The 20494-nt window shown below is 38.1% G+C and overlaps 1 protein-coding gene across 5 annotated transcripts in view; it reads left to right on the forward strand.

Moving 5' to 3' along the window:
* The window catches only part of msh3 (mutS homolog 3 (E. coli)), a 65438-nt gene that overhangs the window by 5951 nt on the left and 38993 nt on the right, over positions 1-20494 (forward strand). For all 5 annotated transcript variants that reach the window (XM_079606116.1, XM_079606112.1, XM_079606114.1 and 2 more), the window contains 7 exons: positions 577-710; positions 1408-1574; positions 13285-13415; positions 14644-14752; positions 15805-15889; positions 18017-18126; positions 19839-19971. In XM_079606116.1, coding sequence (XP_079462242.1) covers positions 577-710; positions 1408-1574; positions 13285-13415; positions 14644-14752; positions 15805-15889; positions 18017-18126; positions 19839-19971 — 869 coding nt within the window. The remainder of the gene's footprint in view (positions 1-576; positions 711-1407; positions 1575-13284; positions 13416-14643; positions 14753-15804; positions 15890-18016; positions 18127-19838; positions 19972-20494) is intronic.

Consider the following 20494-nt stretch of genomic DNA (forward strand, 5'->3'; position numbering starts at 1 on the left):
TCATTCTCAGCCACTCCCTCTGTTCGCTGATTGGACCGGTAAAAAATTGGATGGAGAAAACCTGCGAATATACCGCAAACCCAGACGATGTACTGAAGGAAAATGAAAATTGAGTGGAAGTATGTAGGAGGGCGGAGCCAGGCTAAAACTCATCACAAACCAAGCCAAATTTTGTCCACCCATCCAAACCAATCTTGACCCGTGCAATCAAAATTCAAAACCGCCCAATGTGGCAACACTGCACATAATCCTTCAGAAATGTTTCTAATATGATGATTTGGTGCACAAGAAACATGTCTTATTGTTATCAATATTGAAAACACTTGTGCTGCTTAATATTGTTTTGGAAACTGATTAAAAAAAAGTAGGAATCTTTGATGAATAGAAAGAACAGCATTTAATATCACTTTTGATCAATTCAATGCATCCCTGCTCAATAAAAGTATTAATGTCTTTAAAAAAAAAGACTTTGTGAGCACAACATTTTGAAGGGTATCTATTTATTAAATAGCTCCAGTATCTTTTATTAGTAACCTACAGAACCCAAATTGAATTAATTCATTGCCTTGTTCTCAGATGTGAATCCTCTGCTGAAGCTTGGAGATTTGGAGCAGGCTGAAGATGTGGTGCAGGACAGTGGCAACAACTATCTAATGTGTGTGAGCGAGAGTTTTGATAAACAGAGCAAGGAGCTGACCGTAGGGATGGTGGTAAGAAATCATTGGGGTAATTGGTAGTGTTGGGTGAGCTCTAAGGCTGTGACACACCAAGCCGTCATCAAAGAACGACTGTGTTGTCGCCTCCTGTCGGCTGCGCTTGAACGCAACAAAGACAACAGCTGACTGCCAACTAGCATGTGCGTTCTGCGTCTCTATGTAAGGAAATGGCTGTCTACATCAGCAGGTATCAGTAATCTGTATTCGCCATTCAAAAGGGGAAACCAAAACTAGGACTGCAGATATATAAACCGTAAACAAAGAAGCGCTTGCTTACCATTTTAAATATCATTCATGCAGATGACTTTCTTCATTCCAGCCGTCTCATGTTGTTATGAAAATATTTGCGTCTTGAAATGCTCAGGTAAGATGACGGAAAATTTGAACAGCCTTCTGTCTGTGCCATCTTGACTTCTTTGCTCGCTTTAATCACTTTCGCTTTTATTCTCGTGCACTGATTTGTTCTCTAAACTGAACAGCCAATCAGAGCACTCTCTCTGACCGATTCAACATGCTGAATCAGGGAACTGCCACCGACGCGTGGCTCACGTCACACTCACGACAGCCTGACGTTGGCTGACCGACAGCTTGGTGTGTCTGGCCAGGGTTTCAGTTGGTTAATAAGACAAACCCATATATTCATAACTTTTAATACTCACTACTACAACCCTGTCTTTCCTTTTGAGTTCAGGTGGTCCAGCCAAGCATCGGGGATGTGATGGTGGACTGCTTTAAAGATAACATGGCCCATTCAGAGCTGGAGTCCAGGGTACTTAAAATACAACCTGTAGAGATCCTGGTGCCTTCAGACCTATCAGAGACGACTGAGAGGTTATTACGCAACATTGCTCTGTCCAGGTACATGTTCATGTTGGGTAGGCATATTTTGTTTGTCTTATTGTAATTGAATATGTTTTTGTGATGCTGCATTGTAGATGATTTCATAAAGGGGCTACAACAACAAATTGTATAATCATAAATGAAAATAATTGATAACGTCTTTATTACTGATTATTAGTTGTGCACAGAAATTCTCTTTCAGTCACATTATTGAGTGGACAATCCTAGCTACGCAAAAAATGACAGGATTAACAAACACACCTTACCTTATATTGCTTGAAATAATGACGGTTCTTTGCTCATAATGCATCTATTTGAACGTAAAATAAGACGATTAAAGGCAAGACGGAGGCTCACTGACATACTTTAAAATAGGGATGTCCAGATCCGATCACATGATCGGAAATCGGGCCCGATCATGTGGTTTCAAACTCGATCGGAATCGGACGTTACCTCCCGAGATCAGGACTCGGATATATATGTAATGTATATATATTCTCATTATTTTTTAACACTATAGTTATGCGATGGCACAGAGTTAGACCCTTTTGACTCCACACAGAAACAGCAACGCGTGCGGCATGACATCACTTTGTTGACTTTATGTTATTTATTACTTGATTGTTCAAGCTACCTCACAGAAGTGCTCTGTTTGTTAACAGAGTTGTTGAATGTTAAAATAAGGTGAATTAAATAAAAAATAAGGAACATCCTGGATCTGTTTTTTCGCTCTTCTTTATTCTTTTTTTTATGTACGTATTATAGAAGTATCGGATCGGGACTCGATATCGGTAGATACTCAAAATCAAATGACTCGGACTCGGACTCGAGGGCAAAAAAACCTGATCGGGACATCCCTACTTTAAAATATATTTAAGCATTTTGTTAATCAACGGCTTACTACCCCTGAGTAACTTTAAGGTTACGTTACTCCAATCCGATCGCGGCTCTCCCGTTGTTAGTGTTATTCCACAAGATTTATGGATAAGCTGTTTGATTTATAATTATTAGATTATAATTTATTTTCACATTTCACTTACCCTGCTGTGCATGAACATAGCTGTTCCTCAATTTGTGTGTTTCCCATTTGAATGGTCGGCGAATGAGGCGGCTGCTGCGCTGGTAACGTTAAGCCTATATAGGCTTTAGCTTCAATTTTGATTAAATTATTCTCTAATCGGTTGCATATTATGTCATGAATATATCCCTCGAATGCATACTGCAGTCCCTTCTGTCTCGCTCTCTCAGATATTTAATCTGTTCGCCACAAATTACGAATTATCTCCTTGGGAATGTTTGACACCGGTCCACACCAAGCGGCAACCTCCCCGTTTCTCTCTTGAAACCAACACGGAAGTGAATTAAACGGCAACTCATCGACTGGCCGCTTGAGGCTGGCTGCAGAAGGGAGTCAAATCTGTATCTCCCCCATGTTAAAATGCCCAACTTTACAGCAGATAAAAACATGTTTACAGCCTGGTTCTCTCTTTGGCTTTGGTCTATACAGCTAATTTTGCCCTTCATAACAACTGTGAGGGGGGTGCATTTTTTTATAACTCACACGTTAAGTTTATTAATATTTAAAGTTCTGCAAAATTAAGGGTGTGTCCACTTTTGAGTGACAGGTGGATTCCCGCTGATGTAAATGCTAGCCGGTTAGCCGTCACTTCACCTCAGCAAATTCCAGCCGCTGAACTTGCCATCTCTGCCGTGTTTGTGCTTTTATTCGGGATTATTTCATATAACGTTAATTTAATATACCCATTACATCGCCCACGCCTTTGGATTCCGCCGTTGTCGTCGAGTATCGTTCGAGAGAACAACCAGCGCTGTATTCCAGTTGTTCTCCTCGGCGAACATGCACTAATGGATGTCTGACAATTTCGTTGCTTTTTGGAGTTTTCAGATTTTAAAACGTCTATAGATATAAAGGCTACACTCGTTCTGCGGTGCCGTTGCTCAGGACAGATTATAACATGCTTATGTGCCGTCAGAGGAAATCCTGCAGCTCGGTGCTTCTCCGTCCATGCAATAAATGCACATCCTTGAATGAGCGTGTATTTCTATTGCATTTACTTGAACTTCATAGGTAATATATCTATGGTTTGACCCATTTGAGAATTGAGATGCGGCCAAAATCAGAATTTAAAATGGACTGAATAATAAAGCTCTCTACAAACTTGACGAGCGATGCCGCGCTGACGGACCAGAGACTGGACCATGACTCATAAAAGAGTGACTGACATGCACATAATCACGGTCACACACACACACACTCTCAGAGTAATAGTAAAGTTACTGCATAATACATTTTCAACTAGCAGAATAGCTTTACAGAATCACGATACACAGTCTCACTTGTAGCTATGTCTTTTAACTATTATAATATTTCGAAGGGAAAAAACAGGACCTTTTAATTGGCATTCTGACTTTAATCATCAACTGTCAGTGTCACTTTAGCGCGAGGCCCTGTGCAGTCGCAGACTTGGTACTGTGAGAACTGTGAGTACTAGCATATAGCATTAGCTCCCAAGCCTGCGCTAACCATGGAGCTAACTCCATAACGTCGTGCTAGGTGGGCGTGGTTTCAGATAGCCAGGCTCCTCAGCTCCGCCTCTTTGCCCATATTCTGTTATCCGGGAGTGACGAGCGGTGACGCGAGGCCAAGATGGCGACGGCCGGCTCCGCCCACTTTAGGCTTCAAAAATGCTCTTCAGAAACCTACGGGTGACGTCACGGACACTACGTCCATATTTTTTTTACAGTCTATGGTCCATACCAGGGGGGCAGTGTTTCGGAAGACACTGAAGCATCCCCGGGCGCCGCCATTGGCTAGCGGACCCCCACCTGCTGTTAGCATTCCATTGACTCCCATTCATTTTGGCGTCACTTTGACAGCGAATAACTTTACATCTGAGGTGTTTAAAGACACCGTTTGTCCATTGTTTATTTCTAAAGAAACACGAAAATGTATAAAAGGCTCCATTACCTTGTGTCTTACGTTATGGCCCCGTAGAAGCAGTTTTTGTAAAAATAGGCTAACGATTGCGTCATACCCGCGCGACTCTGTCGCACAAGTCGAAAAATTACCGTATGGACAGGCAGAGAAGCTCGCAAGCAATCGGGAGGACGTGGAGGCATAAAGTCAAGGGAGAAACCCATAGAGAGTAATAAAGTTGCTCCCGTTGCTAGCTCATGGACAGCTAATACCCACGCTCTCCGTCTCTGCGGGATTCGGAAGGGAATGATTCAGATTTCTCTCGGCACAGCTACTAGAAGACCTACAGGTTGCTCACGTCACATCTACGTCGTCAAGCTCAGTTTGAGCCTGCGCAGTTCGCCTTGCGATCAGGAAGGGAGTGCTTCTAATTGACTTCATTTCTCTCCGTTGAAACCTATGGGGTCGCTGTGTCCAGTTTATATACTGTCTATGGTCCATACACACTATAATAGACGTGTCAGGCGCGAAAGCTTGCCAGGCGTAGCAACAGTAACTAAGGAGGGCGTGGCTTAGCGAAGGGCAGTTATTTGCTATTTTATTGTGTGATTTTTGTCACAATAATAATAATATTATTAATATTAATATTAATAATAACCCCTGTTTCAAAAAACGGTGGCCTGCTCCTTTAAATATTCTATTGCTGAGTAAGTGAAAGCTGTAATACAAATTATATATTGTGTGTCAAATACCCACACTTGCATTCTTGACCACCCACCTGAGAGCTTGTGCAAGTGACTGCAAGTGCTGTTACAGTAGTAATTTTTCAAACTAACTTCTCTGACTTGAGGTGTCTAAGGTGGACTTTAACCATGGTGTGGCGTGGCGAAAATTGTATTTTTTGAAACTTTTGCAACTGCTTTTTGTCTCATAATTAGAAGCATCACAATGACTAAATTATATAATCTGTTACACAGGGACTACTAAACAGACATTTAGAAGTTTATTTTAAAGTGCAAATCAAGCAATGTGCAAATAAAGCTTGGAAAAAACTTTACTTGCAATTTTACACTACTATGTTGTAAGTGTGTCCCATTAGTTAATCAACACTTAGACACTTGAACACTTAGGCCATACACAGGACGTGATTGAAAGTAGAAAGTTCTCAAGTGCAAAGATGCAAATGTTGGTATTGGAACAGGCCTTTTGATTGCCTAAACTAAAGAACTTGCTCTGTTCTTGAAATCAAGATCACACCTTTCATCAAACTACAAAAAATATATTTTAAGATCACTTTAATTATGCAACCTCATAAGCCTCCTCGCATGACAGAAACATATTTGCAGTCTCGTTTTATGCTTTCAAATAGTTTTCAATTATAATGTTTTGAATTGTGAATTGTACAATATAAAATTGCTACTTGGTGACTAGCAATTGTTCACTGTCACCACTAGATGTCAGTAAATGACTATCACCTCTTAACTGACTTTAGATTTTTTTGAGGGTGGGAACATTTAAAGATGTGAAAATACGTATTTTGGTCATTTTCAAACTCATGATGTCCACCTGAGCAGCACAGCTCAATGTATCAGAGCATGTGTGCTAACTGCTGAGCCACAACAATTCATCCTATATATTCTTATGTACGCATAGTTAAATAGACATATACACTGACTGCAAATTATGTGTATTCTTCTATCATACCAAAGTGCAACTTTTTTGCTCATATATTATTAATGCCACATTAGGATACCTCAAACTGAGAAGAATTCCATGGGGGTTTGCTGGAAGTCTTGCAGTATTTCCCTCTTAGTTTAGCTTGAAATTCCTTTAGGGACCCAGCCTGACTTTGTTGGCTGTTTCAATGCCCGTGGCCATGTAGACAAGGTTGCTTAACATGGCAAAGTAGAATGGATGGTATTCATTATGGCTGAACTGGTGCTGGTGCTTCATCACTTAGTTGAAGTGCCTGTGCTAAAGTGTTGTACACTGCTATTTACTGATACAGGATCATGTTTTTGTGGTTTTGCAGTGAAATAAATGCTTGAGGATAACCCAGGGGGAATATTTATTTGTCATGATATAGTGTCTAGATTGAATTCATAATTGTATTTAAACCCTTATGCGTTTTACCTGCAGGTAAAGAATCCTGCAAAAAAACAACAACAAAAAACAGCAGAACTAATCTGTGTGTGTCCATCTAAGACTGCTAAACAGCTTTTCCACTGGTTGACCACACCACGTTTCACCTTGAGTGAGTCTTGGAGCACCTCAAAATAATGTGTTACTCTATTGTCCTTGGATTTCCCAACTGACTGAAGTGAAATTTGGCTTGTTTTGAAGACAAATCTGCATCTTAGCACATAACAGCACACCTGCAAAGAAGCCAGAAACACTTTGGCTGTCATTATTGGCACAGCTTTAGACTGATTGTTTCTTCAGACAGATCTTAATCCACTCTTTAATGTTTTCACATTGAAAGGTGAAGGGTAAGTTGGCTGAAAGCAGCAATAATACTTACAAAACCCAAGAGAACCACACTGGATACTTACTACCTGCATGAAAAATGCTACAGTACCTCGTTTATGTATCCTTGAGTTTTTTCTTGCCTGTATTTATAGGCAGCATTTCTTTGACAAATCAGGGGGATCTCACATTGGTGATCTGGCCATCCAAAGTTCCTCCAGAACACATCTGAGATCACAGCTAGTGTTCACTTCTGGCCTGGGCCACCGAACTTTACAGCAGCATCAGTTGCATGGTGATGTTCTGTTAATTCTTCTTTTGGAATGACCAGGAAGCGTGATCCACCAAGACCAGGAGGATGTGCTCATTTCTAGATCCATACTTGAGCTCAAAAGGGTGTATCTTTGAGGCCCAGGAGCACATTAACAACTGTCAAGGAAACTAGCATGTATGGACCTTAATAAAAAATAATTAATCAATTAAAAAAATCCTTTTTAATTGATTAATTCTTTTTATTAAGGTCCATAGATGCTAGTTTCCTTGACAGTTGTTAATGTGCTCCTGGCATACATGTATGGTATTACACTGTACCCACATTGGACCAGCGGTTTGGCAAATGGATGGATGGATGATTCAGTTGCGAGCGCCATCCTCTAATCCAATGCAGGAATTAATTCGGTACGGCCCTTACAGTGCATTACGGGTATTCTCTAGCCGTTGAATGTACATCCGTTGTACACTCGTTATTGTGGTACATTATGGGGTTGAATGCTAGGGCTTTGACTTTTGCCCAAAAATCATATTCAAAGTTTGTTTGTTTATTAATATTAATATTCAAATATTTATGAATAATAGTTTGACCATTTAATGCTGCGGCGCTAGGGCTGGGCTAAGGGGGCTTCAGCCCCGAATGTTTTTAGTAAAGCCCCGACTATTGTGTTACCTTGTCTTTCTCATGACTACTTGTCCCAAAGTAGCGCCACACATTGCTTTTCAAATGGTCAGGAGTGTAGATTTCGAACTCCCCGTCAGGCGTGGGTGTTGTAGGCGTTGGCGCGGCCATTGTTTTGATGTACAAAATAGGCGCTAACCAGGACACTAAGGTCACCTACAGGAGCCCAGATAACCAATAATTGCCTTGCTAATGAGCTCGCGATTCACAACTTTACCAGGCGTGAAAAAGCCTCAGAATCTGAATAGAAAACAACGTTTACAAGCAAACACATTTACAAAAAATAATGCCTATAACAGGTTCAAATATATATATTTTTAAATATTCGAATAACGAAGTTCGGAGTCAAAGCCCTATTGAATGCTTGCACTCGACAATGTCCACTATGGTTTTGGACGCCACTATAAATGGTCCCTTCAAATAGCGCCCTATTTAAGGGTATAGGGGGTGATTTCAGAAAACAGTCAAGGTGTTCAGGATTACTTATTGATTAATTACAGGCAGGTGTGTTGAAGCAGGGCTGGAACTGAAATCTACAGAAGAGTAGCCCTTCAGGAGCAAGATTGGACACCCCTGTTCTAAAGAAAGTCTCTTAAAACGGGTCAGATCAACTTCCTTCAGTTAGCAAATCCCCACTTGCTCTCTTTTGTTGCTCTGTGTCTAGCAGTATCTTGAATCAAGATTGGTCTTTCTTCTGGAAAAGAAACATATCAAGATGCCTTTTTCTGAGGTCAGCTGCTGTGGTCATGGGCACCCTGCAGATCCAGTGCTGTGCAATCCTCAAACTGAAAGGACTACACACATGTCCTCTACACACATTCATACTATAAAGAACATCACAAAGTTCTTTATAGTATGAGATTTCAGGCTGGTGGTCATAACTCATCCTGGAATGTTATCTTTCCTATTCTGGTTCGTTCCTCGGAAAAGAGGTTCTCCAGATAATTATTGGTATCAATTGGAGAGAATTACTCCCTGAACATGCTAACACTGTTAAGATTGAAGAAACTCTGGGAATGCGACCGCTGCAATGGGTCCTCGACAAGCAGAAAAAAGTGTCAGGAAGAACAAATGACCACCTCAAACAAATCTTAAAAGTATGTGGTATTAAACTAGGGGACATTGGGAAATTGGCTGGCATCTAGCGCTACATCTACAAAGGGTGTTGAACAATTAGAAATCCGGTGTGTCTAGACAGCCCCAGCTCCGCACTCATGTCCTAACTGTAGAAAGACATGTGGGTCATGAATTGGGTTCCACGACAATCTTCAGTGGTATTGCTGACAACAGTAGCCTCAAGTCCAAAAGGAACCACATTTCTGGAAGTGACGAGATCTTCGGTAAGAATGAACAGTCTGATTGAATTAGCAAGCAAGCTGTTTTGAAGGTTCTGGCTTGGATTCTGTACTCGCTGGGAGTCCCGACTGGTGGTCATGGATCATCACATGGCCAAGTCTAGTCATTTCCTCATTTCCTAAGGAAAAGAGAAATGGCCGCTGCGAGACACCTCTTGTTTTGTCTGTTAAACAAGACCGATGTTGTCGATTTATTTTGACTCGCTGTGACTTTGATCACTGTTTCCAAGGGCATCGCTTAAAGGTATTAGATTAAATTAGTGAGTGCACATACTCCAGGCAGGAGTGATGCCACCACAACAGGACTTATATCTGTGAATTTTACTGTTGCACTCACTCAATCTATATCTTTCTCAACGTGCACTGACCGTTCGTTCACTCTCTCTCGCTTCTCACTTGTTTTTTTCGGTCTTTCTGAATTACAGTACTTCATGTCCTTCTGCTTTCTCCTATCCCAGCTTAATATGCAGAAATATTTATAAGTATGCCATTTGTACTTCACACACTGTGGCTTCGTGATTGTTTGAGCATCTTGACCAACCCAGCACAGCAACACCAATGCAATGAATTTGGTGGCGGAACTGTTTGCTCGACCGATGGCAGACAGGGAAACCTGTTTGATTTACAGTCAATGTTTTTGCCGCTCTGTTTGGTGTATTATCGCAGAAATTACGCACCTAACCTTCAATTGTCCTAGCTGAATCAACTCTCCCTTTCCTGTTTATGTGTTCCAGTCATGCACTCTCTGTCCTTTTATCCTGTCTCCAGCTGCTTCTCGTTGCCTCATTTTACCTCTTTGTGTTTTCTAACCAGACAGATCTGCCTTCGTGGTTCCTTGCTGTCCTTCTCCTCCATCGTCCTGTCATTGTTTTTCCATTAACATAACCTCTGATATTGTTAATAGAAAACCAGGATAAAAAAGATGCATGAAGCTGAATTATATATCAAAGTGTTGATAGGTTAAAACTTCTGACCTATGGACCAGAACAACTGTCAAATCACTGCGTAGGCATTTACGTCTGCATACAAGCTTTAAAGGGCACTCTTATTAGGCAGCTTAAACTCGAGACTTGTTAAAATGGAGTGTGTGACCTGCAGGTTTGCATAAGTGCTGTTGGTAAACCTGAATTCAATCAATCAATGCTTAATGTTTGTTTAAATAAGTATGGACATAAATTCCACTATGTAAAGTGTCTCTGAATTACTGATTATGTAGAGAATGGCAAGATAAATTGGAGGCCAATTTATCATCAAGATTGTTAAAATCACTTCTACCTTCACATTTGTTCAGTTTCCATTGTCCCATTCCATTCTTCTTGCTTTGAATATTGTACAGACAAATGTCTGGGTTCCACGGCTAACCATGCGCTTCAGTTCTCAGGGGTGTGATAGTACGGGAGGGCACATAGCAACTGTTGCTGAGTGGTTGCTGTGCTGTAGTTTAATAAGACCCTCAGGAGAATTGCAGGTGGTGTGTTGTAGGTGCCACTGCCATCATTTCATCCCAGTGTGTACTGGTTTCTTGAAATGGATTCCGAATACTCCTTTCTGCCATATCGATCATACAACTTCAATTTCTTCATACACAAACACAATCATGCTTCTTCACTCAAAGATTTTCCCTTCAAATAACTTGGAAAATGTCCTCATGTTATCAGGCTTTAACAAGAGGGAAATTAAATTGCTCCAGTGAGGGTCAGAACTGGTCCTTAAAGTAGTTCGATTTCAGGTTGAATACAAGTTATGTTCCATCGAAAGCATCTGTTGGTTAGCTGTCGGTTACCACAGAAAATATATATACTGTATTTTTTTTGCCTTGTTCCTCAGTTTGTAAATGCAAACAAATTTCACAATAGTCTACAAGCAGTAGGAAAATGTCGGGCAAAAATAAACATAGAAATACACACTATTTAAAGTACAGCCAACATACTTTTATGCAAATACTATGATGCAAAAGTTATAATCCAATCTTTCATGACCATGTAAATTTGGTAATCCTCTTAACTTTTCCATGATATCCACACAAGGAAGAAGAATGTGACATTTACCTTGAAGAATTTTTTTAATGGTGCAAAACGTAATGCATAACTAGTTGAGTCTACGTGGAATATCTGTACTGTACATGGATACATTTATTTATAACAGGATTAATTCAAATAAACTAATGAAGGCAAAATTGTGATCAAAGTGACTCAAGAAATTAGTTGCATTTGCTAAAGCATATATAAAAATTATATCTAAATAAAAATAAAATCTTGTTCAGAAAAAAATAATCTATTGATCAGTTATGAGTCAGCTACCCATGATATTTAGGCATGAAAGAATAATTGTTTGTTTTGTTTATAGAAATGTTACCTCAATTTAAGGTAATATATTCATGTGATCATTTATATATTTTTCACATCTCTCTCTGGTTGTTTTGCCCTCAAAGGTGTTTCTTTGCGACTTTCCCTTGTGAATGTATTTGCATAGTTAGGTTTGAAGCAGGCACCCATGGGCACAATACTGTTTTATATGAATTATTACTATTTGTTTTTTTCCGGGAAGTCTATTACACTGTTGGGGAAGATAAAGCTGGCTGCACGCTTGCATAGGCCACATATGTTCATTGGTTACCCTAGCAACAGCACAGAGATACAAAGAAAACCTGCGTCCTTGAGAGCTCTGTGGTGTTGAATGGTGGGGAAGCAAAAGTGAATGGACTGTTGGTGAAGCTTGTGTGTGTACGAGAGACTAATATGCACCTTGTATCCACTGAGAGAATCCACTGGTATTGAAGGCTTCAGGATGAGACGAAAAGCAGAATTCATTGCTTTAATGAATGATTTCTCTTATGTTAAGTAACCTTATTTAGTAGTTACACAAACATGTCGAGCTCACATTTCACCCTAAAATCAAGGGGGAAAATAAAATAGCCTTTTTTAGAACCAGCATAGTTTATATATATACTGTATTTATTTATTTATTTATTTATTTATTTTCTTTGTGCACTGTGACGTCATTTTTGTGTCAGTTAAGCATCCCCCTAAATTCTCATTACAATTATTTTTATAAAATGTATAATGTTTGAAGATTCTTATTTTAAATGAATGCTGTTCTTTGAACTTTAGCAAAAAATCCTAAAAAATGTATCATGGTTTCCACAAAAATATTAAGCAGCACGACTGTTCAACATTGATAAAAACAATAAGAAATAGCACCTGAGCACCAAATCATATTAGAATTATTTCTGAAGGATTATGTGACACTAAAAACTGGTGTAATGATGCTGAAAAATTAGTTTGCCTTCAGGACAAAAAAATAACATTACAAAATATATCAAAATAGAAAACCGTTCTTTTCAATTGTAATATTTCACAATATTACTGTTTTTACTATATTTTGATCAAATAAATGCAACCTTGTTGAGCATAAGAGACATTGAGCATTTAAAAACATTACAAATCTTTCAAAACATAAAAAAATATCTTACAGATCAAACTTTTAAGTGTACATGGTTTTTGTTTAAATAGCCATACATGTAAGGTAGCGTAATAAATAAATACATGACACATAAATGCTTAAATCAAATAATATATAATAATATGAGAATTTGGTTGAAAATTAGCTGAACCACCAAATTAATTTTGTCATACAATTTTCTTTAAAAGGTTTTCAATGGAAGATATTTTGAAAAATGTTGGGCTTTTTTTTTCATACTATGGAAGTCAATGACTACCGTCAACTGTCTGGTTACCAACATTCTTCAAAATATCTTCTTTTTTGTTCAACAGAAGAAAGGAACTCGTGGTTGAGTAAATGACCGAATTTTCATTTTTTCATTTCATTTTTGGGTTTCATTTTAAACTATCCCTTTACGGGCAGGTTCTCATTTTAACTTCTTTTTTGCCTCAGAACTGTAATATGGTACACAAAATATGCAGGAGTTTCCTTTTGTCATATTGCACATCCAGAAGTTTTACCTGGTGTGATTGTCCTGTTCTCTCATGTAAACATCCTGTTTGTCTCCTCTCTCAGTGTCCAAGCAGATGACCGGATTCGCATAGAGAAACGAGAAAGTGCCATGTTTGAATACCCAACGGCAATGAGAATGATCAAAGACTTCTACAGAGACGCCCCTCATCCAACTGTGGAAAACCAGGAAAAGGGTAAATAACTTAATCTTTGTCTCCTGTTTGTCTTTTAATGTCTGACCTCCAGTCATGATGAAGCATCGGCTGGTCTTTCGGATAGAGACATCTGTCCAAACTAATGTGAGGTTGGTGTGTTTAATTGAAAAATCATTCCCTGTAGGCAGAAGGGAGGCAGATCAATGTCTGCTGTCCTTTAGACTGGACATGTGCATGACAAGCGGTGGTGGCTTTTCCTGTCAAGACCGAGACTAAATCACCTCTTTGTCTTGTTCAGGATCCATTAATGGCATAGAACAGACTCCCTCACCATTGTTGAACTTTCCCTCTGATGTTCCGATGGCTTGCTTTGTATCTCAAATGCTATGTAAAAGCAACAAGTCAAAATCTTTCAAATTAAAACAATGTAACAATCCAGTTCCAGTCTTTTTATGGTATTCTTGGCAAAAATCAACAAACTGAACACATGAACACAAGGTTAGTTCTAAAGGGGGAAATACTGTGTAGATGATTTTAATTCATTACAAGTTTCTCAGTCATACACCCAAAGCATTGAATTAGTGTTAATTTGTATGTCTATTAATCATTCACTTAAGATTGATTCAAGTAGTTTCAATTCACATTTGATGAATTTTGCATTTTATTTTTTAATTTCTATGCGTTTACTTCACTTGAACAACTGTTGGATACCTTAAAATAAACTCAAGCATTGTTTACTTAGTTTCTATTTCTGCCGTGTTTTTATTTGTTTTTTTCTGCTTCTGTTTTTATTTAAGTAATGACTGTTTACTTGAATAATTACTTGGGGAAAATGTCAGCTTAATTGAGAAATACTTTATTTTAATTTTAATTTGTCTGTATTTTTTTATATTGAAGTCATTTCAGGATCATATTAAATTTCGTTATGTGTATTTATAAAGAATTATATATTTTCATGATTTATTTTCATGATTTAACTACCGGTACTCAAATTTTGGAATTGTGACAACCCTTTACAGACCACTCAAGAAATCAGCTGTCACTTTTGATCAATTTAATGCATACTTACTGCATAAAAGTATTAATTTCGCTTTTGAATGCTACAGAAAGACGGCACCTGGTCGTAAGACACCTGAACTGACTCAGACTCTGTCCAATTGCACATTTATGCTAAAAGCTCAACGTATGGTTGTACTGTGAAACTATTAATCGGTTCAATTGAGTATTGCAGTGAATGTGTCTACATAATTTTTTTCTTCGTAAATAGGTTCCTACACCCTCTGTATGGGTCTGGAGAGCCCGGTTATCTGCTGTCTTGGTCCTGTGATCCAGTATCTGGCTGAGTTTAAGCTAGACAAGATTTTACTGTGTTCCAGGTAAAGTACCGTACACACTTTTCCTTAATGCCTAAAAGATTTAAAGGTATAATTTATCCAAAAGTGAAAATTCTATCATTTGTTTATCACCTTCATGACGTTCCAAACCTGTATGACTTTCTTTGTTTTGTGGAACGGAAAAGGATTAAGATATTTAGTACAATGTTCTGGCTGCTTTTACAATGAAAGTGAACGAGGCTGCTGAGCTCCAAAAGGGACAAAAACATTTCATAAAAGTGGTTAATGTAAATTCATCTATGGCATGTCAAGGTTATTCAAGCCGGATTAAAAAAAACCGACAAACATGTACATTTGATGACAGAAAAAATGACAAATTTCCTTCTTGTGTGAATTATCTCTTTAAATATTTTTTTTTCTTCTGTTTTTCCCTTTGGTTCCTGTTTGGATATCTGCTTTAACAGTACTTGTTGCTTAGTAGTAATGCGTTTTTGGATAATAATATAGCAAACTCAACGGAGTGTTAACTATATGTGTTCACTGTGTATTGCCTGAATGAGTTAGTGTCTGCTACACCTACACTTTCCTCTCTCGTTGGCTTTTGCTTCAAACACATTGAAGAATCCAGTGGTATAGCATGAACCTATTAGGAGACTCTTATTTTCCCTTCTCACCTAAAGTAGACACATCTCACACCTACTTCCATCAGGCACATAAGTAATAACAAGGGTGTTCGTTTATCCAAGTATAGTGTAGCAGTGGGAAACGGAGCCGAATCTGAATCACAATGCTTGCAGATTGTCACCCCTGATGTGTGAATGTTCAGTATTGTCCTGTAATTACAGACTGATTACGCACGTTCTTTAAAGGAAAATAAGAGGCCTTGACCTCTATACTTTCTGAGAGAGCCTTAATTAACATGCATCATTAGCTGAAATGGGACCTTGCTGCCTAATAGTTTGTCATGACTGTGTATTGTTGCTAGCCTGACTTGTTTTTCCATTACATTTTTACGAATATGTAAAAATATGTAAAGATGTAATTATGAAGCAGTAGCTACTCTTGTGGAAAACACATTTAGGTTGTGTTTGCAGCTCATTCAAGCGGCTGTCGAGTGATGCTGACCATATGCTGCTCAGTGCTGCTGCCATGAAGAACCTGGAGATCCTGTGCAACCAGGTCAGTCAAACGGAGGAAAACATGGATGATGGAATATTATACACAAACAGTCATACTGTTTACATCTGGTATTAACATTCGTTTTGGGTGATCCGATCACTTGTGCTCAGCCACGAAAAAGACGCAACCATTTACACGATGCGTTTTAAATGATTCCACAGACCATCTGTGATTGGATTTTGTTTTTGTGACTGCATACATCAGTGTCACTAGCTATGTTTCCATCCAGAGTTGCGTATTGAACATGTGCGCAAGATTGAAATATCGCATTTAACATTTGCGAATAAAGCTGTGTTTTCATCCCATGATGTGTTGAAGAGAACAAAATCGTCACTTCCTGGGAAAATTGGCGCAAAATATCTGTAATAAAAATGGAAGTCGCTGCAGTCGGGAAGCCACTGTGGCTCTTTTTTCGTCCATCATAAATGACTTGCGTCTCAGAGCGCACAGATGAACTCCGTCATGTTATCTTGCGTTGGGAAGATACTGGTGTTTAGGAATGCAACTGTGTGCGACTCTTCTGGGAGGGAATTAAACCAAATCATTCTGATGACAGACTTTGGCTCAGGCATTTCAGAACGACCAAACCAACATTTGAGATGCTGTGCGACGCGATTGGTCCGCTGGTTAGTCCAGTTATCCAATCACATGTTCTCTTGAGGCAAGTCTCAGGAGTTTTTTGTTGCGCATCGAGGGATTTATTAGGGTAAATGTATTTCCATCATAGTTTATGCACATCTTTTTTTCCACCTCAACTGTAACGTTTTATTTATGCACATTTGTAGAATTTATGCACATATTGGCATTTTTATCCAGCGTTTTTTGTTTTAATGTAATAGATTAAAATGTGCATAAAAATAGGTGGATGGAAACATACCTACTGATGTCAGTTGCACCAAAAATGTTCCGTGAAGTCTGAAGTACAGCGGAGCCGACACTAAAAATAAACACAAAATGTTAAACATTAAGGCAGAAAATGAGTTGGTCATCTAAAATGTGAAATTTCAAATATTTCTAAGTTTGTGATCGTATGAGACTTTGTACATATGGTCAGATGTTCTTCATTTGAAGCTCAAGATGCTCTTTGGATCATCTCATCTTCTTGCTGAAGAACATAATCATTAGGTTTTACACAAACTTGTGGAGTTTGAGTGCAGCTTGTTTGCTGATATTATTAAAGCAAATGAGAGACAAACGCAATTTTTTAATTGAAATGTGTATTTTTCATTTAATCTTTTCACTTAAATTATATTAGGCTGATCATTTAATTTGTAATAAATTAAATTACAAGTATGTTTTTCTAGTGGTCTCAAATTAAATTACAAGCATGTTTTGCTAGTGGTCTCATATTAAAAAGTCTTTAAACTAAATTTAAAATATTAAAGGTGAAGACTTGCTGGAATTTCATTATTGATTTTTCAATTTCACAGTAGATCTAGCTAAATGATTGCAGCTGTAACAAAAACAACAACAAAAAACATTGCAAAATCAATAAAAACACACTGAATGAAACAATAATAATAAATATTGCTGCATACAACGACTATGGGCCATCTGTGAGATTCAAAACTGTAACCGGTCAACAACCAGCTCTGTTTTTTATTTTTTATCACTGCCCCACTTTTTCCCACGCATGTTTCCAAAGAGAGTTTGATGTTAGGACAAGGCAAATTATTTTGAAAACAAAATATCCATTTGACAACTTTTGTTAGGCATGGACTGAAGATAATCTGACTTGGTGAAGATCAGACAAAATTTGTATGAGGATTATTACTGAAATGACATCAGTTTTGTAGTAGTATACAGTACACCTCTTTTGCTTGCATTGAAACACGCCATCCATTACAGTGAACAATATAAAATAAAATCCTGTGTACGAAATGTAACTTCAGTTCACATTACATTATGAATTGATTTAATGTCACCTTTCAACTTAAAAAGCGGTCTTTTTATGTAGTTTTATTATGTAAATATAATGGCATACTAGTTTAAATTATGCCATTTTTCTCTGCCTTGTGTTGCCTGGAAAATAGCTTGGGCGTTTTTGTCTTGATAACCAACTGATTTATCTATTATCAAGGATGCTGGTTTGGATTTAATGATGACTTCCTTTTTCATTTCTGTCAGACCACAGGTTCAGTAAAAGGCAGTTTGCTGTGGGTTCTGGATCACACTCAGACTCCATTTGGGAAGAGACTGTTAAGAAAGTGGGTGAGCCAGCCGCTGAAATCTGTGATGTGAGTCATTATTTCATTTTATTATCATGTAATAACTGTGATTTGACTGCTAGTATGTAACATGGCCATTGTTTGAAGTGCTAAATAGAAGTGGCATGCCCAGATATTCCCGACACCACTACAGATTATACTGAACTCCAAACTCTGTCCCTAGGTTAATCCAAGTCCTAGAATATTTTGTAAATGGAGGAACTTTGCACCCCTCTTCTCTGCCTTTGCATGGCAGGATTACAATTTCGTTCTGGTTCGGATTATGGAAAAACACCACTGTATATAAAAAGGGATAAACCGCCAAATGCACGTTTTTAATCTGAGAGTTCATTCTTTTTGGTTATTACTCAAATTTAAATGTTTATGTTTTATATCTCCAGAAAAAAATTGCCTGTCAATCTGATGCCAACTTTATACGTTGTGGGGGATTGTTTGGATCTGTGTGTGACGTAATGCATGCTTGCAAAAATCTGATTATGTTTGTGGATAATACATATATTTGATTCCATATAACAATAATTTAATCTTAAATCCGCATGTTTTCCTGCCAAACCTCTTAACAGACATGTTGGGAAACGGTTTTAAATTGAGACTCTGCCACTGAATCGGTCAATGCAGTTAGATCGGTACGTTGATGATGCAATATCCTTCATGTGTGTTTCCTGACAAAGCCTCACATATTTTAATCTTTTTTTTTTTTAAAGAAATTTCTATTTTTATTTAACAAGGGTGCATTGTGACCAGCAAAAAATGTGACCGATATAAGTTAATTTTTAATTGTGAGACTTTTGTTTTTATAATCGGTAAAATATCGGTATCGGCCAAAATGTTCATATTCGTGCATCCATTATAATAATAAATGTTTCTTGAGCAGCAAATCAGCAGATTATGATTTCTGAAGGATCATGTGACACTGAAGACTGGAGTAATGATGAAAAACAGCTTTACCATCACAATAAATAAATTATATTTAACAATAATATTACAATAGAAAACATTTCTCCAATCTGAATAACATTTCACAATAGTACTGTTTTTATTGTATGTTTGATCAGATAAATGCAGCCTTAGTGTATATTTAAAACATTTGAAATCTTACCGACCCCAAACTTTTGAACAGCAGTGTACATAATTAAAGCCACTTCTCAAAAGATACAGCAATATATAAGTTAAGAGCTATATTTTCTTACAGTACTAACTGATCATAAAACAAAAATAAATAATATATGGAAAAAGAAAGTAGGTCCCACTTTATATTAAGTGGCACCAGAAAGTAATTTTGGTCTGCAACAGGAAATGCCTTTTGATAGAATCTTTATTTAAAGAAAGTAATTATTGTAGTACATCACAGCTCTCTTATGCAACACAAGCTGCTGCTTCTGTGTGTTGTGATACAAGCCTTATTTTGTTCCAGTGATTTTTATGGTTTGTGTACATAGCATCTGTTGACTAATTCCTACAATCCTTACTACTTTGCCTGCTTCTGTTTATGCTATTTTTTTTCAAAAAAATCTCTCTCTCTCTCTCTCTCTCTCTCTCTCTCTCTCTCTCTCTCTCTCTCTCTCTCTCTCTCTCTCTCTCTCTCTCTCTCTCTCTCTCTCTCTCTCTCTCTCTCTCTCTCTCTCTCTCTCTCTCTCTCTCTCTCTCTCTCTCTCTCTCTCTCTCTCTCTCTCTCTCTCTCTCTCTCTCTCTCTCTCTCTCTCTCTCTCTCGCTCTCTCAGTGATATCCATGCACGTCAGGAGGCAGTGGCAGAAATGTTGTGTTCTGAATCCAGTGTGCTTTCCTCTCTTCAGTCTTTGCTGACTCGTCTACCTGACCTCGAGAGAGGACTTTGCAGTATCTACCACAAGAAAGTAATGCCTGTTGTACCTAAACAATCAGTATCTGTTTGACACATTTCTTCTTCACAGGTACACCAGGAAGCCCCTTTTCATTTGCAATTCAAAAGTAGTTTTAATTAGCGGGAACAGTATCATTTAGACTGTAGTGGCCGTGGTCATGTTCTGTCTGACAATGAAAATCTTTCAAGGCCAGAATTAATATTTTCCTTTTTTTTTTTTTTTCAAACATCATTCCATTTGTTTCTGGAATCAGGCAGGAGGTTGAAGGGATGGTGCTTAATGACGTGTTTCTGTTGAATGGCTCTATTAGCATAATGACAAGAGTGCGAGCAGGAATGGGAATGATTATTGTTTTTGTAGCATGTGTGGAGAGACAGAATGTCCTCAATAACCCTGCCTCACCTGCCTCTTTCTGCCATCTCATTTTTATTAACACACATTCATCAACAAAATGAAGAATTTATGAAACAAAATGTCCAGTGTTGAAAGGTCTAAATGTAGTTTTGGACTAAAACTTTATTGTTGGTAGATTAAA

This window comes from Phoxinus phoxinus (assembly GCF_949152265.1).
Source record: "Phoxinus phoxinus genome assembly, chromosome: 3".
NCBI lineage: Eukaryota > Metazoa > Chordata > Actinopteri > Cypriniformes > Leuciscidae > Phoxinus > Phoxinus phoxinus.